We start from the raw sequence: 25,748 nt of genomic DNA, 5'->3' as shown, positions 1-25,748 counted from the left end.
CCACGAAGTTACATGAGAAGAAATGGAAGATAAAAAGACCAAGACACAGGTGGCTGGTAGGAGTGAAGGAACGTGAGCGAAAGAGAGTAGAAGACTGGTCAGGTTGGAGATGGAGACATGGTGGGAAGACAGAAGACGGTGGAGACGCCTATGTTCCAAACAGACATGGCTAGTGGCTGGAAACTGTAAAAGATGGTGACAATGTTTCATTCTTATACTTACGGATACTTATCAAACATTACATAAAATACTGAAAATTATTTATTATCTCCTTTCAAAACTGCTTTGAAACGGTCGAGAGTAAATCAGCGATACACAGATGTCCTAACGAACAGTATAGTCTCATGTAAGTTACAAGAAATGCACACTGTGAATCCAATATTTACAGTAAAACTGTTCTCAATTCAAATTTGCTTTGTACACCATACTGATTAATTAGGTATAGTCCTATTGGGGGCACCATGCCCTTACTTCTGATCCAACTTACCCAGCTAGTTATAGTTGGACCTACAGTTGAACGTGGACTCCGAACCACAGTGCAACTTTGCACTTTCCAGATGGATAACATTTCATTTCAAGGTATTATGGAACTTGTTGGGGCAAACCAAAACAAAAACTAACTTACAACTGTACAGGTTTACTCTAAATGACACTGTACCATTTCAATGAATGTGTATTTTTTAAGTTTCTTATTGGGCACCACATTTTACAGGCTTCACTGCTAAATTATTCTTGAGATACCACAGCCCATAACTTAACACCAGAGACCAAAAGCTTCTTGAAACTGAATTATGTTATGTATTCACAATGAAAGATGACAAAGTAATAGTTCAATACTTTACATAATTTCAAATCGTTCAGCCAGAACTTTCCTTACAGTATATGTATTGCTTTTAATTTATTATTAAACCAAAGTTCAGCACCTATGTATAACAAAAGCATGTTAAGTTGTTCTATTTCTAGCTAAATAACAACTGGAGTGGAAGTTTTCAGGGTTTCCACATTCCCAGCAGTGTTCAGAAACTTGTTCATTTTTTGCAGACAGAGCTTTTTAGGTCTGGGCTAGATGAGGTAGTGGATTCAATAATGTGAAAGAACCAAGAATTTTTTCCATAAAGAACTCTACTTTAATTTCTGATGTCATTAACTTTCATAAACTTCCTGTTATCTGCACATAAAGCAAACATACTTTAGAACCAAGTTTAAGGAAACCCGCTTCTACAGAATTTAATACATACTGCTTTTGTGCACAAAGCTTACATAATATTCAGCCATCAAAATGCGCATGATCAGTGTATGACAAACTAACATCAGAATCTTCTCATGGATAACAATCCTCACAGCTGTATGTCACAGCTAAATGGGCACAGCACTGTCAGAAATATTCTTATACGGCATATGATGTGTTTGTCTTAGAATTCAAAACATATGTATGTATATGGCAAGCTTTAAAATATGTGGTATTGATGCATGTAAAGATAATCCAGTTAAACAATTAAAAACATTAAAGCCTGAAAGCACAATACATTGCACAACCATAAGTTACTAAATGATGATTCAAGCCAACTAGTAAAGTACTTTCTGAAGATCAATGGTGACAATAATTTAGCTTCATCAAATGATAATTGTCTAATGTTATATGAGCCCATGGAATGAAACATTTGAGTATTTTATACGTCACAAGTGACACACCATTTTAAAAATCAAAAAGTGCTCACCACATTGTTGTAGCAACAAAAATAATATGAATGGTATCTTACATTCATCATTTACAACTGCAATCTACAGGGCACACAGCCACACTGGTAAGCATGGGAGTGTAATACTAAAATGCAGTGAGTTAGTTAAAATAAATAAACAACAAAAATAACAAAACATTACCATCGTGTAATCATCATTTAAAATAATGACTCAGTCAATGCATAAAAAACTTAATACCACACTGACATGCATTTCTGTAAAGATTCTTATTTGCTAATGACCACACTGGCATACTGCGTGCCACTTAATCTATTCACTAACATTAGCAAATTAATACATTGCAGCACGATACTGAAACAGAGAACACTGCAGTAAGGTGTAAATGGCCTTAAAAATTAAAACTGTTAATATCTTCTCACATTCAATATAAAATTACAAAATGAATCTATCTTTTGGTACAATGATAGTGCAGTTCTTTTCCCTAGGTTATCAACTATATCACTCAGATCTCTCACAAGTTCATGGCCTTTAAAAACGGTATGTACAATGATTGTAAAAAGTAAAACACATAAAAAATGTATAGCATCCTAATGTAGAATACTTCACACTCATTAAAAATGTGTAAAATAAGTCACGAAACCAAGGTTTCATTACAAATATCAAACAATACATATGAAACAGGAACAACACATTAACATTTAACAGACTGCACATAGTAAGTCTGTTATATGCAATTCAGTATAATTTGCAATGCTGTTTTAGCATGAAAACAACACTGCAAATGTGTACAATTTAAGAAAGAGATCAATATTTTATTCACAGTCCTCTGTTGAAATAAATTAATTAGAAAACAATGCACAAAATTAAGAGTGGAAAATAAGTCAAATGCTGTTACGTATTCGTTGGAATCTGAGGTAATTTTGTTGGATGCAGAGAATGTCTTGAGTGCACTGTACTAGCTCTTTCATCAGACATTTGAACCCTGAGTTTGTTGCTACTCAATCCACCATTTGCAGAAGGATTAGCTTTTGAAGAATTCCTTGATGAAGAAGGAGCTGTCCTTACACTGGTGGTCTGCAAATTTGTCTTGTCAGCTGGTGGTTTTGGTAATTTTCGCCTCAACCAAGCATGACGTAATGCTGCAGAAGGTGTCATTCGTGCATCAGGATCCCATTCCAAACAACGGCGAATAAAGTCCAGAAACAATGGATCGTCACAGCCCCTTAGAGCCCTATGAAGTTCTTTAGATCCCGGAGGGCCCCTCTGTTTTCCCCTTCGTGATACCCCTGGGCTTAAGAGTATTGACCCATCGACTAAGGTTGTGGCGTTACAATACCGTGGATAACCTTTAGACGTAATAAAGTTCTTAGCACGTTTTGAGGCATCAAGTAATTTTTGTGGTGGCATGTCAAGGAGTTCAATAATGCAAGCTAGTTGGTCTCCTTCATCTTCACCTGGGAGCAATGGATACCCAGTTAAAAGTTCTGCTAAAATGCAGCCCAAACTCCACATGTCAATAGGCATTCCATATCGGGCACCCAGTATGACCTCTGGGGCACGATAGAATCTTGACTGGATGTATGTGTACACCCTTTGGTTTTCATAACAGCTTGATCCAAAATCAATAACCTGGAACATAAAATAATACACATCCTGTGTTATACTACAAGATGGAAATGTACAAAACTGATTTTGACACTTTCACTTTCTGACTCAGCAATCACAGGTAAAGCAAAACTTACTGAACTTTAGCAGTGCACAAATCTATCGCATGTGATTTTCAATTCAAGCTTTTATCAAGAAACAGACTCAGACATTTTGAACTTCTCATTCTACATATTGCTACACTTTATTATTATTATTATTATTTTAAAGCATTCTTCCATGTACAGAACTGTAGGAAAGAGTAATAAATGACATTCAATTAAAAAATCTTTTAAGATCTAAGGTTTAGCTTACTCAAGTTTATATTTCCAATCTACTCAGCAATTTGAGTACCTACTTGATCTTTTCAGAAACATCAGAAAAAGTTTTTGTCAATGAAACTGGTTGATAATTATTAATTCCTAAAACCTATCCTGTAGCTGTGAATTTAACAACAGTATATTTCAGTTTTCCTGGAGAAAATACCTCTGCAAAGTGAAGTGACACCAATCAGACTTGGGAGGGAACTAAATGAGGAGAACAGCTTTGTTAGATTTTGTTTAGCATGTCATAAGTTTGAATTTTTTTGCTTTTAGGGGCTTTAATGCCATATTTATTTTATGGAGTGGTTTTTCAGCATACTGAAATCCCAAGAGCAACGGAATTTTATCCTCCTTTCCACAGCCAGGAAAACAATTAACTTAAAAAAGTAGTGACGACGACAATCAGAAAAACAAACAGCAACTTTTATTAGCATTGGTCCCAGAAAAGCAGTGAAGCCTTCACCTGACATCCCCCCCCCCCCCCCCCCCCAAAGATAAAAAAATGTTCCTACATCAACTCTTGCTTGTTGTAAAATAGGACACCTGAAAAGCTGAAGATCAGTAAACAGCCACACTGTCTGTTCCCAACTAGTTAGTTTACATTAAATGATGCAATGACTCTGCAAATTTTAAGACAAGCCCTTTACAAATGCTAGAGACCTGAAGTCAGTAGTAGGAAAAACTTTCAGTCTGGCAGTCAGAGGCAGGGGTTGCACTGATGCTACCATAATTGAACATGCAGTAGCACCAACCAAACCTAATGAGCCTGGGCAATGATAATAGCATGCAAAGAAAGCATGCGAGACGAAGGACAGAAGAAAAATAGCTGTGATAAATGACATATGAAAGGAGAAATGATTGTGAAAGATCATAAATTAAGCAAGTCAGTGGCAGATATTTGCATTGCCTTCACATCTAAGAGAAGTGTCAAGCTATAGCATTAACTCTTTAATATTCAGAAAAATATTTAATTAAGAACATTCACTTGAAGGTATTCTTAGGAAACTGAACTCTTACAAACAAGTTTATTTCAATTTTCTCTGGTAGCGTCATCTACCATTCATACTGCTAATTTGGCATCCACAATTCTAATTGCATAACATCTGTAAGTCCACTATGAAACTTTTTCTATTTACGCTAGAATGGCGAGAAAGGACAATATGTGGTGATATTACACAGCACTTTTATTCATTGAAGTAATTATAAATTGCAGTTCATTAATATAATGTCACTGTCAGAAGAACTTCAGTTTAAAAAATAATAATGTAGCATTTTGTTTAATACCATTATTCAGTAAGTCACTGAACTTTGTGCTGTCATATACAGTTATATCTTCCAGTTTTATGTTCCCTTCTTTGTATTCTTCCACATCAGCATAAAAAGTAATGGAAGAATGATGTTTTTCTTTTTTTAATATCCAGTTGTGATACAATCCCTATCACTAGTCAGCCACAAAATGATGGTGATGGAAGGATTATCTTTCAGCATTCTGCTTCTTACCTCATTAGGGGTGTTCACAAACTTTGTTATTGTTCACGTAACTGAAGTTTTCTACTCCTGCAGCTTCACAGATAGATGAGAGAAGTAAACGTATCGTTTGACATAAAATTTCTTTCTTAACACACAAATGGTTCAATGAGGTGCAGTACAATGTATTCTCCTAATGACTGGTTTTCAGGCTATATATTATCAACAATGCACAAAAATGTATTGCAAAAACCACTTTATTTCTACAAGACCAAAAATTGAGGACATATTTGTCTGACTTGTAGGGCATGTATTACACCAACACACAGCTAGTTGTGCTAGGGAGTTAGTGCTCATTAATGGTTATATTTTCTCCTAGGCAATAACAACAAGGGCAGTTTTCAATGAAAACATGTCGTCCACTCCCCTACCTCTTCACTTTTGAACAGGTGAATGAACTTAATCAGCAGACAGGCTTATTATTCATTAAAATGGAATGTGAGAAGTTCCTCAAATATTGCAGGCAGGCTGATTTTTCATCAAAACAGAACATGAGGAGTTCTTGAGAACTATCACGACAGTGTGATTCATCAATGTAGGCCCAAAAAGGGCACAATGAAAGATCACACACAGAAGTACCTTTCCTACCAATGATGCTATGAACATACATAATAACAATAATTTGTTTGCCAGTTCTTAAAGCAACACAGTCCATTATTTTTTTCTTTATGTATTTTTCAGCATTTGATCCTGTGAAACAAGTAACACACAATGTCTCCATCAAAGTTTATTTTGGGCAACACACAGAACACTGAGCTGGGGCCTAAAATGTGTGCATCTCGGGTAGCTACACTACAGTGCACATTTTCCGACACTGTGGGTAAGCGTATCACCGCAACCTCACTGCCGGGTTAGTTTAAAAGGGGGGCAAGGGACAAAACTGTGAGGTCATTGGTCTCTTGTTCCCAGTATAATTACCCAAGCAAAATAAGAAAACAAAGAAGAAAAACAAAGACGGCATACGGCACAATGAAAGGAGAAAGGAAGAACCAGAAGAATGACAGAAGGACAACAAACACTACAATGTACAAAACAGGACAAGAAAACCACACAGTGACGCAAGAAACAGGGAGAAGAGATTAAAAACAAGAAAGTAGACTACCATGGCTGACTGACCATGAGAATAAAAAAGAACAAGCCAGCCACTCTGCAACACATTAAAACCTCCACCCTAAAAGTCCTACGGTGGAGGACACAGAAGAACAAAGGACACGTGCTAAAACTCAGATCAAATATAAAACCCACCCTCACAAGTAAAATGTAAAACTAAAGCTGCTGTTGAGGCACTGTCGCCCAACACTGAAGGTAGGGTGCTGGGAAAGTTAACAGTCTACTGCAAAGTGGCTAAAAGTGGGCAGTCCAGCAATAGGTGGATGACAGTCATTTGGGAGCCACAGCGACACGAACCGCAGTTGTGAGCCCAGACCTTGGCCGCTGATGCGGGAGATGAACTGTCGCAGGTGGGATAAGGAGATGGTAATTTGGATGCTCAGGAGAACTACAAATGTGTGCAATGTAGCTAGCTAGCAGTTGTGCATGCCTAACCTTCAATGGAGGGGCCCCAGCCTCCACCAGGACACTGGTCCTGAGACTCGTCCTAAAAGCTCCTATAGCTAGGTGAATGCCACAGTGGTGCACTGTGTCGAGTAAATACAATGCTGAGGGGGCCGCCAAACCACAAACCAGACTCTCATAGTCAAAGCGGGATTGAACAAGAGCTCTGTATATCTGCAGCAGCGTAGAGCGATCTGCACACAAGTTGGTGTTGCTCAGGCAGCGGAGGGCATTGAGGTGCTGCCAGCAATTCCACTTAAGCTGACGAAGGTGAGGTAGCCAAGTCAATCTGGCATCGAAAACCAGTCCTAAGAACTGACACGTCTCCACTACAGTGAGTGGATTGATATTAAGATAAAGTTCAGGTTCCACATGAACGGTATGACGCTGACAGAAGAGCATGACACAAGACTTTGTGGCTGAAAACTGAACGCTGTGGGCTAGAGCCCATGACTGCGCCTTGTGAATGGCTCCCTATATGTGCCGCTCAGCAATACCAGTACTGGTGGAACAATACGAAATGCAGAAGTTATCTGCATACAGAGAAGGGGAGACCGATGGCCCTACAGCTGCTGCTAGGCCATTAATGGTCACTAAAAATAGAGATACACTTAATATCGAGCCCTGCGGAATGCCATTCTCCTGAATACAGGGGAAATATGGAAGGCACCAACTTGCACACGTAAAGTACAGAGCGAGAGGAAATTTTGGATAAAAATTGGGAGCATGCCATGGAGACCCACTCATATAATGTGGCAAGAATACGATGTCGAAAGGTCGTGTCAAACTTTTCATAGATCAAAAAAGATGGCAACCAGGTTGTTGGCATCTGGAAATGGTTGTTGGGATGGCAGACTCGAGGGAAACTAGATCATCAGTGGTAGAGCGACCCTGGCGGGAACTGCACTGGCATGGAGCCAGTAGGCCACATTACTACAGGACCCAACCCAACTGCCGACACACCATACGTTCTAGCAGCTTAGAACGTTGGTGAGGCTGATGGGCCAATGGCTATTCACATCAAGAATATTTTTACCAGGTTTTAGCACTGGAATGATTGTACTCTCACGCCACTGCCATGCAAAGACGTCATTGCACCAGATCCAGTTGAAGATGATGAGATGGTATCGCTTGTAGTCAGGTGAGAGATGTTGAATCATCAAACTGTGGATCCAATCTGGCCCAGGAGCTGTGTCGGGCAATGTGCAAGCATGCTGAGGAGCACCCACTCTGTAAAGGGGGCGTTACAGGGTTCACTGTGGTGCGTAGTGAATGAGAGGACTTTCCTTTCCATCCGTTGTTTGAGGAAGCAAAAGGCTGGGGGGTAGTTCTCCAACACAGAGGCTCGATTGTAGTGCTCAGCGAAGTGCTCGGCAATTGCATCGGTAGAGAGCACACCATTGATGTTAATGCCAGGGACACCTGTTGGGTTCTGGTACCCAGAAAGATGCCTGATCTTTGTCCAGACTTGGGAAGGTGACGTATGGCACGCAATGGTTGACAAGTACGTCTCCGAACATACGGTTTCCGTTGTTTTATAAGCATGTGAGCCCATGTGGGGGAGATTCAACGGTGACAGCAGAGGTGAAGGCTACCCAGTCTGCGTTGTTTAAAGCCCATCTGGGTAGGCGTCCGTGAGCATAATGCCGGGGGGAGTGACAGGAAGATGGGGAAGTGGTCACTACCACACAGGACATCATGTGCTTCCCAATGTATAGATGGAGAAGTCCTGGGCTTCAAATTGATAAATCAATTGCTGAGTAACCACCATGAGCCACACTGAAATTTGTGGCGGCCTCAGAATTTAATTGGCAGAGGTCGAGTTTGGACAGTAAATTTTCGACATCTCTGCCACGGCCAGTAAGCATGGTGCTACCCCACAAGGGGTTATGGGTGTTAAAATCTCCGAAAAGTAGGAAAGGTTTAGGAAGTTGATCTATCAGTGCAGCCAATACATTCAGGGGTACACCACCATCTGGAGGGAGATATACGTTGCAGACAATTATATCCTGCATCATCTGTATCCCGACAGCCACAGCTTCAAGAGGGGTTTGAAGAGGAACAGGATCACTAGATACAGAGTTCAGGATAGACGCAAACTCCACCTGACACACTATTATATTCGCTACAGTTCTTGTAATATCCCCTGTAGCCACAAAGGGCAAGGGTCCAAATTGCCGGGAACCAAGTTTCCTGGAGGGCAATGCAGAAAGCAGGAGTAAAGCTTAACAGCTGCCATGGCTCAGCCAGGTGGTCGAAAAAACCGCCGCAATTCCACTGGAGGATGATGTGATCGTGAGACTGAGGCAATTTACGCCTCAGGGTCACCCGCTGCCACCTACTTATTCCGTGAACAGGCTATATCCACTGTGTCTGAGGGTCTGGCGAGACCAAGGTCCTCAGCGGATGCCAGAATCTTCACCTTATCCTCAGACGCAGAGCTTGTAGGCAGCAGTGGTGTGGGTGCCACCGCAATTCCCTTGGTTTTGGGGGTCTTCTTTCTGGATTTCTCTCGGTGATCCTTGGGTTTCTCTGGCTGGGAGAGCATCACTGATTCTATCTCCGGGACGGAGGATGATCGTGAAGCCCTACGACCAGCTGCTTTTGGGCACTTCAGCAACTGGTGGGTGTCATCTTTCCCACTAGTAGAAACCTGGGAAGGGAGTGACCCAAAGGACCCCTTCCTAGCGAGAGGAGCAAAAGAAGACTTGTGCTTCTTCGGCTGAGAAGTGGGGACTGGTGTCCCTGATGGGGGGACAGTGCTCCCGAGGTAGGGAGCAACAGGGAGGGAAATTCCCCCCACCATCAAGGGGTCAGGTGTAGTGTAATCTCGAGAAGCTGATGGGGCTACAACAGTTCTGGTAGCGGCGGCATAAGAGGTGGTCACAGCCACAGGACGTAGGCGCTCAATTTTCCTCTTAGCCTCAGTGTAAGTCAGCTGGTCCAGGTTCTTTTATTCCATGATTTTCCTTTCTCACTGTAAAATCCTGCAGTCTGGTGAGCAAGGGGAATGATGGGAGGTGGGGCACGCGGAGCGTTGCGGCGGGATGGACGTTCACAATCTCGATATGTGATGCTGGAAGTACAGTGGGAAAGACATATGGCCGGACTTTCAGCACTTAAAGCACCGCATTGGGAGAGGGATATATGGCTTGAAACCACAGAGGTAGACCGTGACCTTGACCTTGACCTTCTTGGGTAATGTGTCGCCCTCGAACGCCAAGATGAAGGCACCGGTGGCAACCTGATTATCCCTAGAACTCCTATGGACATGCAGGACGAAATGAACTCCTTGTCGCTCTAAGTTGACATGCAGCTCATCGTTGGACTGCAAAAGAAGGTCCCTGTGGAATATAATACCCTGGACCATATTTAAGCTCTTGTGAAGTATTATGGTAACGGAAACATCCTCCAGCTTGTCACAAGCGAATAATGCCTGCAACTGAGCAGAGGATGCTGTTTTTATCAAGACTGACCTTGACTGCATTTTGGACAAGCACTCCACCTCACCGAACTCGTCCTCTAAATGCTCTACAAAAAACTGAGGCTTTGAGACAAAGGAGTCCCCATCAGCTCCCTTACATACAAGGTACCAGGGCGAATGAAGTTTGCTGCCATCCTTAGCCTGGCATTCCTCCCATGGGGTGGCCAAGGAGGGGAATGTTTTAGGATCATACTTCTTTGCATTGTACTGAGACTTGGAATGCTTAGAGACTGCTAGCGTTTGATCACCAGCAAGTGATGACATGGTATGCTTCATCACGCGTCATCCGCCCTGATGACACCCACTCCGACCAGGGGACCTTCCCACGGGCGCCACCCAGCCACAGCAAAGGCCACCTGGCAGGATGGCCATTGCTGGGAGACCCAATGCCCGAGGGTGACGGGCATCTACTCCTTGGCATACATGGGGAGTTAACGGTGCAGGCATCAAACAGCTACCGTGCTGGATATAAGGTGCAACCAAGCAAACAGGTCCATTATCATTGTCAATAGTGTTTACATACCAAAAAATTTGAAAGGATTTTTAAAAAATTAGACCAGGTGTCTATTGACCCCTTCCACTATTTTAGTGTTAAGCAATTTCTTAATTTCAGCTCTAATAATGCTGCAGAAAAAAATGAAAATATTAAACTGTAAACACACTTTGTGAAGTCATGGATAGCCGTTACTGAAAATCTGGAAAGTTTTATATAATATTTACAATTTTTCTTCATTTACATTTATTCACGGCTTTCAGACGGTCCATTGTGCTATATTCACTTCTAAAACTGTCTCATTTCTTTATCTGATTAAGATCCAAGTTTTCTCTTTGGGCAAAAGATTTGGTATAAAGGACACCCCTAACTGAGAGACATGATTAATTAATTTAAAAACACTGACTTCAGTTGTACTAATGATTTATTCAATCCACAACTGTTTTCAGGATGTTGAAGTCCAATCTTAACGTGATTTGGGACTATTGCACTGACTGGCCAGACTGCACATTATGCGTGACCAAATACAACAATTTTATACATCTGAAGATGGGAGTTTAACATTCCAAAAACGGTTGTGTATAGAAAAAAAAAAAAAAAAAAAAATCATCAGTACCACTGAAGTGTATCTCTTTAAATTAATGAATCATTTCTCTATGTGGTTGGTGATTATTTATTTATTTTTATTTGTACATTACAAAGAGGAAGCCGACAGATGTGTAGTACTTATGTATTGTTTTAATCCTCTGTTATGAAGTACAACAATTGTAACATTGTTCCCAGCTGAAATGTCTTTCTCAGGAAAGAAAATAATAAAATAAAAAAAAATAATTAAGTTCTCTTCCTGTAACAATCCCTCCACCTTTAATAATGTCTTCCTGAACTCCATCTCGAGGCGCAATTCCCTTCATCATATCCTGAATGGCTTTATACATCTCATCTGGCATTATTCACGGAATGTATGTACTTTCATTACTACCTCTGTCCAGTTTTCACTCTGTCATTAGTTACTGTGCTGTCTACTATTTTTAGGAAAAGGTTGTCTACATTACAGGTTGCTTTTTTGTTTTCTTCATACTATTGCTGCTTTTGATTACATCTGCATTATCAGATTTTGTAAATTTGCGTCTACACTCTACAAGCCACTTTATGGTGTTTGGCAGAGAGCACCTTTAACTATCATTTTCCTCCCCTTTACCTGTTTTGTTAGTAAACAGTGCATGGGAAGGATGACTGTTGGTTTTCATTTTATCTTAGTGCTTCCACCCCACTTCTGTTTCATACAGTGTATTGTACCTTGTTACTATCATCACTTGCTTTCAACTCTCACCATCGCAAATAGTTACCTTAATCTGTTGGAAGATTTTCTTTCCTTTTGCCTTCTTCACACATGCAACACCTTTTGCTGCTGTGTAAATACCATTACTGAATAATTGCCCTTTTTGTCTGTGCCTGTTTAATCTTCACTTTCTACATTGTGTGTCAATATCTTATGTTACACTATAATGTCTTGACAGTTATTTTTAACATAACAGATACTGGCAGAAGTAAAGCTGTGAGTACCGGGCGTGAGTCGTGCTTCGGTAGCTCAGATGGTAGAGCACTTGCCCGTGAAAGGCAAAGGTCCCGAGTTCGAGTCTCGGTCGGGCACACAGTTTTAATCTGCCAGGAAGTTTCATAGTCAACAGTAATCGACCTCAGAACTCTGTAATCACCTCTTGATATTATTTAAGATGCTTAGTGCAAATACATACTTCTCTCACTGACAACATGAATACTATATCACACAACAGATACACACATTACAGTTAAACCTTAAAGACAAACTCCTTCATACTTTGTGAAGGTATGGTGTCACTGTGTATTTATAAATCAAATGGCAAGAATTAAGCAGGACCCACCCTTTAGAAAGACATACAATATGGTAACATCTCATTAAAGGTGAGGTAATTTGACACTGAGCACAAGCTCAGATTTGGGAAGAAAATGTCAACACCTTCACAAAGTTATTTACGACAATCACAGAAAACTGAAATCTAGGTGGTCAGTAAGGGGTTTGAAAAAATTAATCCACTAGGTCAGTGCTTCAATCACTTAACTGAGGCTGTTAATACAAATGAAACTTCTAGTCAAGTAAAGATGCATCACAACGGTGAATGTAAAGCAAAATGACCATCAGCACTCTAGTCTCTCGTTTGGAATTATTAGCACCATTTACTGATAGAATAGAGCAGTCAAACATTGCAGCTTTTTCATTTTCTTAACGAATTATGGTAAATGATTCAGAAAGATCTCAGGTGCTTCTACCAGTGATAAGTTTAGCCCACATTCTCAGCAAGTACACAGAGATCAGTCCCAAAATGTATTAATGACAGATTTCCAGACGCATTAACTCACTACGTGCAGGACTGCCAGACTTTATAACAGAAACACTTTTATTACTACATGCTTGCATTGGAGCTTCCACAAGTAAGTTATAACATTTGCTGGATAGTTTATTAAATGAATAATTGGGAAATTTTAGTATAGATCAAATGATTTGGAGTACAGACAATGTTTTCAACAAAACTGTTAACACTGAAAGTCTGCCGATATCAGAAATACACATCTAAACAACCGGAAAGTGGTACTGTTGCAGACTTAGAAACTGCTGAGAACAGGCAACATAAGAAAAACAAGGGAGGAGAAAAATGATGAGTATATCATAATGTACCTTTATCTTATAATTCACAAATCCTCCACTGATCATTTGCAACCTATCACAATGGAGTGAAACATATCACTTTAAAGACTATCAACAAAACTCTCTCTTCTGCTCAAATAGAAGCAAGCCATTTATATATGAATGTGCAGAATTGTGAAAAACACTTTTTCTTAAAACGGGGTATGTAAGACTCTTACACTTCTAAATAAACTCTGTCAAACATTCAGCTTGCTTTTGAAATTTAAATTGTTATCTGTCGAGTATTGGGAAAGTAAATAAAAATCTGTCACCATGATACTAGTCCTTTTTTCGAGCCAAAGTAAACATTAAGGAAAGAGTCTTTGTGTCTAGCATTTTAACTAATAACATTAATCCTTCTGAAACGCAGTGATTATTTATAGCCAGTTTTGTTAACATACTGTATATAACAAAAGTTTGACACAAAATGTAACTATTAAACTTAATTAAAATGTCTTATTCTTTAAAAATATTTCTTCAAAGTGACCAAGGATAAAAACAGTGTACTAATACTATGGCACACACTGGCACATCAAAAACTTTTGAGGTACAGATAAGCTGGCCCTGGCTATTATTAGTAAATACGATTTAATGATAAGTCCCATTTAACATTGGTGTGGTAATGACTTATTTTTGAGATTATTATTTCCCAATTACTCTGTTGTGAAATGTTTATTACAGCAAGGACCCTCAAACTGAACCTTCCAGAAACTCAACAATAAGTGTCTCCCCAGACAGAGAACATTTATCCCTTCACCCCCCCCCCCCCCCGCCCCCTCCCTTCAGTAGTTGAACTACTCAGTACAACAGTGGGTTATTTTTTTGTCAGACACAATTTGAACCAGTTTTCTCTTAGATCATTAATTAAATAAAACTTCAGTCTTTTTAAGGGTGTTGTCATTTACATGGCCAAATGCCTCAAATTAAATACCAGGTGTCACTGTCTTAACTAATCCTTTTTAGTATTTGATGCATTACTACATGATCAGCAGTCTACTTAGCATAAAGGAATTCAAGACAGGCATACTTTAATTTCTCTTGAAAAGTGCTCTGGACTAATGCAGTAATGCACATTTCATTTGACACATTTCTTGCACGAGAACTACTACTGAGAAATCTAGATTGTATGTGCAATCAAAAGGATACAAAAGTCAGTTTTTATGAGAACTTTTAAAGCTGAATTTCAGTAACAATAATGAGCAAGCTTTCTAGTTGGATTAATATTTCTGAAACTTTTGCAACATATTGTTTTTTTTATCTTCTCAGCACCTTTTCTACTGCACTTAAGGTATTAATTAATTAATAAGAGTATCTGTTACTTGCACTCTCTATCAGCTTAACAGTAATGTCTTTATGAGACTGTGGACTTCTTTTTGTTTTTTTTAATTAGTTTGGTCCACTAAGGACCACATGAAATAACTTGCACCTTCTTTCTTTCTTTCCAATAGTGTTTCATTTTCTCCCAAGTTTTTCTCTTCTGTCCATACTGCATCTGTCTATCTTTGTTTTCTCCTGGAAGCCCTAGAAACATTTTACTTTTTCTTTGAACTTTTCTCTTTCTTCTATTTCTTCCTCCACTATTTCCATTTCTACCAAGCCTGCTTTAAATTCTTTGATACGTAGCATTGGAGTTTTTCAGTTTCTTTCAAAAAAGTTCTCTCTCTTTATCTAGTTGTTCCAAGTGCCCACAGAATACGACTCTTCTCTTCCTCATTTTGTCTGATTCTGGTGTTCATAAATTTATTACTTCTTAATTTCCATTTCTCATTCTCATATCTTGGTCCCAACATTTTCCTGGTTATTTTTCTTTCCTTCTATTGCATTTCACCTAATTGTTTAGCTGTATTTAATAAAAGGCATTCTGGTTTAATGACAGTGCTGTAGTGTAACGAGTTTTGCATTTATCAAACAGATCACACAGATCTTTTGTTAGTGGAAAAGCCACCTCCATTTTCCTTGCCTCTGATAAGCTAACTCCAAAGCATTTGGTCTTATTATTTCAACTAGATATTTAAATTTTGTACACTTTTATTACTATTTTCGGATATTTTGGAGTAATTCTTTTTACAATGAACAACAATAACAGAAAGAATTATTAATTATTCTTACTATTACATAAAGTCATATTTCATTTTAAAATACACTTCAATTCATGTACGGAGTCACTAAACAGTGATACTTTTTAATTCTGCTGCTAATTGGAAGAAACTTACTGTGAAATAATGAAAAATCTCTTAAGAAATTAAGTTAATTTAATACTATTAATCTTTTTCATAATGAACTTCTTTCCTATGTATCTCTTGCACATAGTTTGGTTCTGGTGTCATCAATTAGTACCACTGGTTTCACACATCAGCAATGAATCAAATAATGCATTTATAAAGGAAATACCACTAATCAGCAAGTGCAGGAAAGCTATATCATAAATATGAAAAAAAATGCTTCCAATATCATTCCTAACCCACAAAGAAAATTTTGGAACTCGTTTCCACTAAATTAACAGTTGAACACGCGTAAAAAAACAAAGAAACATCCTGGACTAACAAACACAGAAAAAATTCCGGATTAATAAAAACAAGCTTATGGTGTGATAATGTGAATTAACTATTTAAACATCCCTATTTAAATTGCCAGGTGTAGGACTGTTTTTGGTAACCAAATCTAAACACAGACATCTGTTAACTGACAGTGACTATGATAGCTACAATACATACAGCTTTGGGTCTCTAAATGTAAAGTGTGCAAAACAACTCATACACAAAAACATGCTAGCCACAATGGTTGTCCACATTCATCAAGGGGTTGTAGAAGGAAATATACCTTTGCATACAACAAAATCTAATTGAGAAGCATTCTAACAGTTTAAGTGAATAAGTTAGGCCTAACTTAAAATAATATTACCCGTTCGTAAAATTGTTGAGTATATTTTTAATCCGAAAAGTGGTGTACCATTTTTACTGTATGTTTTTTTACACCAAGTGTCTGCAGTTTACTGTTTTCTCAGTTGCAGTTGCAAATAAACTAGTATTTATGAATGAAGTATGGCAGTTCTGGCACGAGTTTGCGTGTTTGTGTTTGAAACTGTTAAGAGAATAAATTTCTCATGTAGCAGTATGATAACTTTTATTTGTTGTTTCTAGATATGTGGAGCGTGATTATTTCTTTTGTAATGGGAATACCAATTCAGGTGGGCCAGAACTTTCACTTGGGAGGAGCAGAGTTTCAAACCACCACCCAGTCATCCAAAATTGATTTTTGTGGTAATTCAAAGTGGTTATAAAGGAGCAGGGTTTCAAACCACCATCCAGTCATGCAAACTTGGTTTCTGTGGTAACTCAAAGTGGCTAAAACGTGTCTGACGAGATGATTCCATTGAAAAGCATGGTCAAGTTCCTATTGCATCTTTGCCCAATACAATCTAAGTGTGGATATACTGCATGTGTGTGTAAACATATCCAATGTCTTTGACGTATCTTCAAACATTTGTCTATATTAAACTGGTTAACAACCATCAGATGGTGGTGGAAGGAGGGGCTAACTACTATAATCAGACAGACTTGTGTAAGAAGTGAAGTAAAAAAGAATACTTGCATACTAAACTTTTAGTGATTAACAGAAATGTAGACATCATTTTCATTGCTGATGATACAACTTTAATTAAAATGATGTAAAGCAAAATAATTGAGTAAAGTGCTACTGTATCCGGATACCGATCTGCACAAAGGAACACACACTGAATTGCGTGGATAAGTGACGTAGAGCACAAAAATATCAATCTAATGAGACAAATTGTGTACAATACAACTGTGAGGCAGATAAGAATTTATTATATTTTTATTTCTTCATTTTTTTTGAGCATGTCATGCAGTTATGTTGACTCAATCATCTCAACTTTCTTCTTGAGAAATTTACATTTAACTTCTTACTATTAGGCTACGATTAAAACTAACTGTTATTTGGCATTTGTCTTGAGACACTTAAGTGCTGCCACAGCCAGTGTCAATCTCTGTCAAGGCTCACCCAACAGGACCGAAACATGATTTCCCTCACTGTAACAAGCGACAGTTACACAGTCTGTTGACAGTGTTCAATACAGGATTACATGTGTACACTGCTCTACTCAAACACTGCAAGTGAACTGATGCTTTGTTGTGGTGCACTGCCAATAGCTGACTCTTAATGTGTGATGTCAAGACCTCTGACTGTTGGAACCAAGTTCCAAGGCACGAATTGTCAATTAGGAAGTTATTTTAATCAGATTATGTTAGTATTTAAGAAGAAACTTTTTATATGCCTAATTAAACATATTACTGTTTAGAATGGCTTTAATTAATAAGATCACAACATAATAATTTTAAGGAAGGAAGATTGGGTTTAAGATTTCTTCAACGGTGGTAAGTTCTGATAAGACAACGAAGAAGGAAACTGAGAATATGCTTTTCAAAGAAACCTAAATCTAGACGGTTGGATGGAGATTTGAGATCCCCACCATTTCATAAGCACTGCCACCCTTCATCGCTTCGTTGTATGACATTAATAATTAAACTTTGTCTAGAGCTACACTACTCAGTTTAAGATTACTTTGTGACTGGGCAGCGTTGCCAGTATGCAGCAAGCCAGCCATGCTTCACAAAGTGCTGTGCTTACCTACAAAACAGCTAACACAGCGAACACGTGACACTCGAGTAACAAATACGATTGGATGGTGAGTGGCACCCACCACTTAACTCGCTGAAACGTCTATCACACAACAATTTTAATTGGAGTATAAGACAGTATTTTCTCTCGAATTATTGCTACAGTGTAGATAAATGTTGCTGTAACTTCCTGTCAGAATAACTATATACCAGACAATGCTTAACATGAATCATTCGTTACCTATTGTAGAAATAAGCCTGGCTTCGAGTCTTGGACCCCACACAGTATTATTTTATTTTATTTACACGTCAAGTTCCATAGGACCAAATTGAGAAGCAAATCTCCAAGGTCCATGGAACGTGTCAGTACATGAAATTAGAACATAAAAGTAATAACAGATAAAAATAAAATGTTTATGAATTCGAAAAAAAGTCTATCCATAAGTTTCAGTAAATGCAATCAACAATAAACCATTAATCAGCTTAATTTTTCAAGGACCTCAACAGAATAGAAGGAGTGAGCCATGAGGAAACACTTCAGTTTCGATTTGAAAGTGCGTGGATTACTGCTAAGACGTTTTAATTTGAGAGGTAGCTTATTGAAAATGGAGGCAGCAGTATACTGCACACCTTTCTGCACAAGAGTTAAGGAAGTCTAATCCAAATGCAGGTTTTATTTCTGCTGAGTATTAACTGAGACACACACACACACACACACACACACACACACACACACACACACACCATTGCCCGAACTGCCTGTTTCTGAGCCAAAAATATCCTTTCAGAATAGGGTTACCCCAAAATATAATGACATATGACATAAGTGAATGAAAATAAGGAAAATAGACTAATTCTCGTGTCGAACAATCACTCACTTCAGATATCGTTCGAATAGTAAAAATGGCAGCATTAAGTCTTTGAACAAGATTCTGAACATGGGCTTTCCCCAGCAATTTGCTATCTATCTGAACACTTAGAAATTTGAACTGTTCAGTTTCACTAATCATGTGAAAGGAAAATGTCAGGTTTTGTTGAATTGTGTGTTAGAAACTGTAAAAACTGAGGCTTACTGCAATTCAGCGTTTAGTTTACTTTCTACATGCCATGAACTTGTCATGAACTGCACTATTTGAAAATGAACCAATGTTGCACACAACATCCTTTACTACTAAGTTAGTGTCATCAGCAAACAGAAATATATTAGAGTTACCAGCAATGCTAGAGGGCATATCATTTATATCAACAAGGAACAGAAGTGCCCCCAACACTGATCCCTGGGGCACCTCTCACTTGACCGTACTCCACTCAGACCCCACATCACAGCCAGTCTTAACACTGTGAATAATGACCTTTTGCTGTCTGTTGCTAAGGTAAGAGGTGAACCAATTGTGAGCTACACCCCGTATTCTGTAATGGTCTAACTTCTGGAGCAATATTTCGTGATCAACATGCCTTAGTTAAATCAAGAAATATCTCTAGTGTTCAAAACCTTTTGTTTAGTACCTCATACAGAAAAGAGAATATAGCATTTTAGTGGTCAAACGACTTCTAAAGCCTAACTGTACATTTGATAGCAAATCGTGTGATATAAAATGATCAATTATCTTAACATACACAGCCTTTTTCATAACAGAATTTCACAACAGTGAGCACATTATTGCAGAGAAAAAGATTCATCCCAGAAATAGTCATGCCTTAAGTCCAAGATCTCTGTCCAATTAACAGTGACATATGGATTCAGTTTTTAACACAGTGAACAGGCTGGAGGAGAAAGAGTACTGTTAGAATATGAGGTATGAATGGAGTACCACCAAAGTTGTATGTACAGGGAGCAATGAAAATGCAGTAATACTCTTGCAAAAGTCACTCTGATAAACCATATAAAGTCTTTTGGGTCAAGAGGAATATTCAAAACTTTGTAATCGGCTTTAACCAGTGATTTAATGTTAAAGACTTGGTTTTGTTTATCATGATGTTTTAGGAAAGCCTGCAGCTGTATCATTCATGATTTAAATAAGTTTCTTATTTTTCAAGTTTAACCAATTACAAATATATTTTTTGTGATGTCTGCATGTGTGATTTCTTTGCCCCTCTTACTCTGTTGCCTTTATGAAGTTATATTACAATCAGAAAACCAAAACAATGAATCTTGGAATGTTTTTATATGCTAAAGGTAGAGAAAAAGAAACAAAATTTTTTGTTTGTTTCTCTCTAACATTAGAATTTAGAAAACATCCTGATATTCATTTTTTCGATTTTCTGATTGTAGTATAACTTCAAAATGACAACAGTGCAAGAGGGGGCAATAAATCACACATAAAGACACCATAAAAATATATTTGCAAACAGATGAATTTGAAAATAAGAATACATTCTCAAAACATATTGTGCTAATCATGAAAAAATACGTAACTGGTGTACTTTTTCATTATTTAAATCATGAATGTTAAGGATGCTGTGACAACCTTTGGTGTGTATTGTTAGAGTTTGGTTATTATGGGTATCAACTATCCTTTTTATAATATTGTCATTCTTCTTTATCCAGTCATTTATAGAAATTTACATACTATCTTTCATTCATGTTAACCTTAAAAAGTGGAAAAATATTTCATAGACAAATGTACCTTATTGACAACAGAAACTTTTCTTCCTTTTCTGTGGATGTGCAGAGGCATTTGAAATAGACATGCAAAGTAGATTCTTTCTAGAACATCCATGTTTCTAAACAATAAAATGGAAATGGTAACAACCAAGCTCTACAAACACGCTATACATTCAGATAATAAGACCTACAGTGATACCAGCAAAGGGCAGGTCAGAAACTTCCATGTTTTATTACTTTTTTTATAGCAGATATTCTGAAAGTAATACCCTCCTCAAATCAAACTAATGGGTCATGTATTACATTAGTATAATTACTTCACAAGGGCATTAGATTTTTGTAAGCATACTCTATACATTAGTGGTTGTTATACTTACTTAACATGCATGTGGTAACTTGTTATAAACACACAATACATCCTTATTATTGTCCTCAGCTATTCATACACCTTAAGAATGATGAAAGGAATTAGAAAAGAACCTTCCCATCATTCAAGTTATACGATAGTGGAGTGCGTACAGGCTTCGCCGAAGTATCTCTGATGCAAATGTCTCTAGTTACCACTCAACCTAAAGTAACCCACCAAAGGATTAATGTGGATAGTGTCCTCACCTCTAAATCTTAGTTGTGGTGACAAACAAATTAGTAGCGTTTGGTTGAATCAACTGATACTAGACATCAGCTTTGATTGTGAGCTAACAAAGTTATATGGTGTGATTTAATATGTGCACAAACACGATGGTACAGAACACTGACAATATTTATTTGGCTTCTATATTATTTTTTGGAATGTAGGTTGTGGTGTCAGATTTTTATTTAGTGTAACCCGAGGTCTAGGTTAGGATGGAAGATGATAGTTTGGGTGTGAGAATAATTATAGATTTTCTTATGAAATGTATTTTACGCACTTTGGATTTTGATACCCATCATACCAATTTCATTATGGGTCAATATGGATTGGTGGTATACAAAAGTTTAATATTTCAATGTGTGGTAATTGGACTGAGAGTTGGCAAAGCCAGCAAAAGTAAATAAGAAATAAAAGCTGAGGTAAGAGACCAATCTGTAGCACAGTTCAAGGTCGGTATTAAACATACTTTTCTCTGTAAATAACTATAGCTGTAGTATAAACTCAGAAAAGCTGTATTACATAACTGACAATTCTCCGAGTATTATTCCGGCGCATCTTACATCTCAAAGCAATTTAAGAACACATTTCCTACTTCTCAATCACACTTGAGGATCAGTAACAAACCTGTCAGTATTCTGATTGAAAGAACCTGACTGTTGATGCAATTAATTTAATCATGTAACACATGTAATCAATAATAGGACAGAAGTTTATTTCAACTCCTCACAAATACAAGCCCAAGAACATTGCCTACAGGAAACTGTGCTTTGAAAAATAATGATAATTATCATTTTTCTGCTATATAGAATACAAAAACTGACAAAAAAAAAAAAAAAAAAATAACTAGGCACTTGCATATATCAATTTTACCAACAGCCTTCCATATTTTGAATATAATGTCTTCTATAACTGTTACACTGGGCTGTTAGTGCAGCTGGCATTGTGAGTAAAGCTGCATACAATCTGAAGTAGTAAACTGCAGTACATATTAGGCATAATCCCACTGGAGAAGAGAGGGGGGGGGGGGGGGAGGTATGATCTTTCTTCCCACCATCCTTTAAACTGACTTCCAGCAAGTTGTAGGGGAACCAACAGTATACCATCAATTTCAAACTACATTGCATATTGTCATTTTTTACATTAACAAATCACTGCTAGAAGATAAAGACGTGATTAATGACAAATAATCCTCATATTGACTATGTATAAAATCTCAGACGGTCTGATTTGTTGTTTAGCACTTCCCCACACAACAATAATAACCTCTAAACATGCAAGATTAAACATATGTACAGAATATATTTTGCATTTCTGGAATGATAATCTATTACACAGTGATCATAAGCAAAATAAATTTAAAAAACTTATGCAGGATGCCTTCCACTGTTGTCAGAACAAAGAATTCATTGACATATGATTTAATAAGATAAAAATGGTGAAAACACACCAACTGTTTAACAGTGGAAGTAAAACAGGAAGGGAACTAATTATTGAGCACTTCTAGTTCTGCAGGATGTAAAAAAACAAAGTAGCACAAAAGACTGAATACACCATTTGAACTTCTCTTACCTTTATTCCACTTCTGCCCTGCTGTTTCAGCAAGATGTTCTCTGGCTTCATGTCACAATGAATAATTTTGTTTTTATGCAACGCATCTAAACACTGTAACAGTGAATGTGAGAACTTGCGCACTAGCTGTAAACTAAATCCTTGAAATTTATTTTTCTTTATCAATTCATAAAGATTGATCGAAAGCAGTTCAAATGTTATGCACATGTGATTTCGGAATGTAAAGCTGTCAAACATATGAATAATATTCATAGTATTGTCTTTGTCCTGTTTGCGCAAATGTTGCAGAATACGAATTTCTTCATGCGCTTGTCTGTAGAACCTCTTTTCGTTGCGAACCATCTTCAGTGCAACATGTTCGTGATTTTTATGATCATATGCTTTCACAACTTGCCCAAAGCTTCCTTTTCCAATTACTTTTAACACTTCATAACGATAGGCTACATGATCATGCGGTACATGTATGTATGAACCTTGTTCGTTATCATAACTATTGTTATTTGGCGAGCCTATAATACCTGGCCTTTTTTTGGCATTTGCACCAATAAAATAAATACGTGGATAGTTGAATACTTCAATGTGTTCATAGGGGGTCAGTTTGTTCATATATGTGGCCATAACTTGGTCGGGCGTAACCACCATACTCTTAGGTTTACAAGAACCATTTTTGTTTTGTGATGCTGTTGCTGTAGAAGTTGCACTTGTTGATGTTGCGTCGTTTGATGGGGAATTAATTGATACTGATGATAATGTTTGGACCCCGCCATTTACCTGCGTCGCTTGCCCATTAACTGACTGAGGTGTTGGTATGGGCGTTAAAATCGAATCTTCCAAGTAGGATTGGTTAGCTTTCAAAGGTGGTAGCTGAGTAGTACTATCTGATAACTGAGTTATGTGCGTTTCGTTCGGAGTACTAGAAGGGGCACCATTTATATTAGCTAATAATGACCTCGTGCGCGACAAAGGCATGACGAACGCTGAGGTTTGAATAGCGAGCGCTATACTAGACATTCCCCATCTAATAATGAATACTTTTGCTCTTAATACTTAACCATCACAATCGGCACTCTCCAAACAAAAACGTCGTGTGAAACACGTTCATCTCCGCCATTTAAAAATAAAGTGGTACTTCAGAAATGCTGCAGTAAATCCTTTGATAACTGGACATGTCGCAATTACACATCTCACTCAGAAAATAGAAATAATTAACTTCAGAAACCAACACTGCACTCAGAAACCACAACGCAACTTCAATAAGGCAATCAGTACAAATGATTGTGTTGCTACCAAAGATTCTATTCTGTCAGCAGGTCACAACATCTGTGTTATGACGACGATCTAAAGTTGTCGTTGACCGCTAATTTAAATGGACGATGTACGTAAGAAAGCTATTTTGTCCGCGTAATTATCATACGAGGTAAAACAGAGGGCACTGAGACAGCTGAATGACACATATAAATTTGTGAGCTGCTGCATTGTTGACACTCTGCCGTACGCTAAAAGGTTGATTCACATTTGACGACACGCAACTACAAAAATTCCACAAGGCATTTCAAATAGATTCACATAATCTGTTCTATGTCGACTTGAATGTTTTTCTTCCACGGTTGTCCTACCACGAAAGAAACCATATATCTGAAAGATAAATAAAAATGATTGAGGTTTTACAATACTTGTACAAAGAAAAAAAGCCTCTAGACGAGTCAACATACAACGACAAGTTTGCGCAAAGATCTTTGTAGAACATATCTGCACAGATAGTTCGTAGCATGTAGACAGGCGCACGAAACGTGTTTGAAGAAGAAAGATTAGAGCTTAACGCCCGTTGACAGCGAGGTCGTTAGTGACGGTTTAGCGAAGGACGTGGGAGATATCGACCGGGCTTTTCAAAGAAACCATCCTGGTAGATGTCTTGGTAACGATTTAGAAATACCACGGAAAACCTAAATCTGGATGGCTGGAAGGGTATTTGAACCTTCTACAGCCAGTGAAAGAGAGAGAAAGAAATGTAACGAGAGAGATTTACGTGTGTATCATAAATCCCTTCCCTTGAAAATTTCCTTCCTTCATACCTCCCCTGTGTTATTACAGAGGACGTGTTACTTATCTTATTTGTTCTATGACTGCAGTACATGCGAGATGCTTAGTTGCTACCATCGCTCTGCGTGGAATTCATAAGTTCTGAATAATGTTCACCAACCTGCAGTCTTCTATAGTTATTGTGTCCTACGCAGAAAACAGCACGTTGGTCGTGAATCCGTTATCTTGAGGCTATAATAAACTGCTGGCGAGGAACTGGTATTGTGTAAACTATTATATTTTGAATTGCTTTGTTTAAATGGGATGTCACCCACTTTTTATTAGTGGAACAGGAGAAACTACACAATTATAGTCCACCGTCTGAACCACAGCGCAATGGCCTTGCTACAGTGGATACATCGGTTCCTGTAACTCATCGACGTTGAGCGCTGTCGGGCGTGGCTGGCATTTGGATGGGTGACTATTCGAGCCGCCATGCGCTATTGCCATTTTTTGGGGTGCACTCAGCCTCAGTATGCCAATTGAGAAGCTGCTCGACCGAATAGTAGCGGCTCCAGTCAAAGAAAACCATCTTAACGAGTGGGAGAGCGGTGTGCTGACCACACACCCCTCCTATCCACATCCTCAACTGAGGTTGACACGGCGGTCTGATGGTCCCAATGGGCCACTTGTGGCCTGAAGACGTAGTGCTTTTTTGCTTTATGAATCGCACAAATTTACAGAAAATAAACCACATAACGAAATGTGTGTTTGCTTAATTACTGTCAAACTAATTTTCAATTAGATGTCCAAAAAAATCAGAGATTGCGAATTAAGTT

General features: G+C 38.2%; 1 protein-coding gene across 1 annotated transcript; it reads right to left on the bottom strand.

The window, feature by feature from the left end:
• Positions 1-1,201: 1,201 nt before the first annotated feature.
• On the bottom strand, positions 1,202-24,404 carry LOC124556815 (dual specificity tyrosine-phosphorylation-regulated kinase 2). Its single transcript, XM_047130831.1, has 2 exons — positions 22,891-24,404; positions 1,202-3,330 (listed from the first exon to the last, which is right to left on the bottom strand). Exons 1-2 carry the CDS (start codon positions 23,899-23,901, stop codon positions 2,593-2,595), a joined length of 1,749 nt encoding a protein of 582 aa, XP_046986787.1. The 5' UTR covers positions 23,902-24,404; the 3' UTR covers positions 1,202-2,592.
• Between the last annotated feature and the right edge of the window lie 1,344 nt (positions 24,405-25,748).

The sequence above is a fragment of the Schistocerca americana genome, chromosome X, assembly GCF_021461395.2.
Source record: "Schistocerca americana isolate TAMUIC-IGC-003095 chromosome X, iqSchAmer2.1, whole genome shotgun sequence".
NCBI lineage: Eukaryota > Metazoa > Arthropoda > Insecta > Orthoptera > Acrididae > Schistocerca > Schistocerca americana.
This window is presented reverse-complemented; position numbering and strand designations above follow the sequence as displayed.

What these genes read in the sequence shown, in the direction of transcription:
- LOC124556815 (XM_047130831.1), bottom strand. Translation starts at nt 23,901, where the DNA reads ATGTCTAGTATAGCGCTCGCTATTCAAACCTCAGCGTTCGTCATGCCT. An exon ending in AGGGCAGAAGTGGAATAAAG is followed by an intron (nt 3,331 to 22,890) that starts GTAAGAGAAGTT and finishes TTTATGTTCCAG; the next exon opens with GTTATTGATTTTGGATCAAG.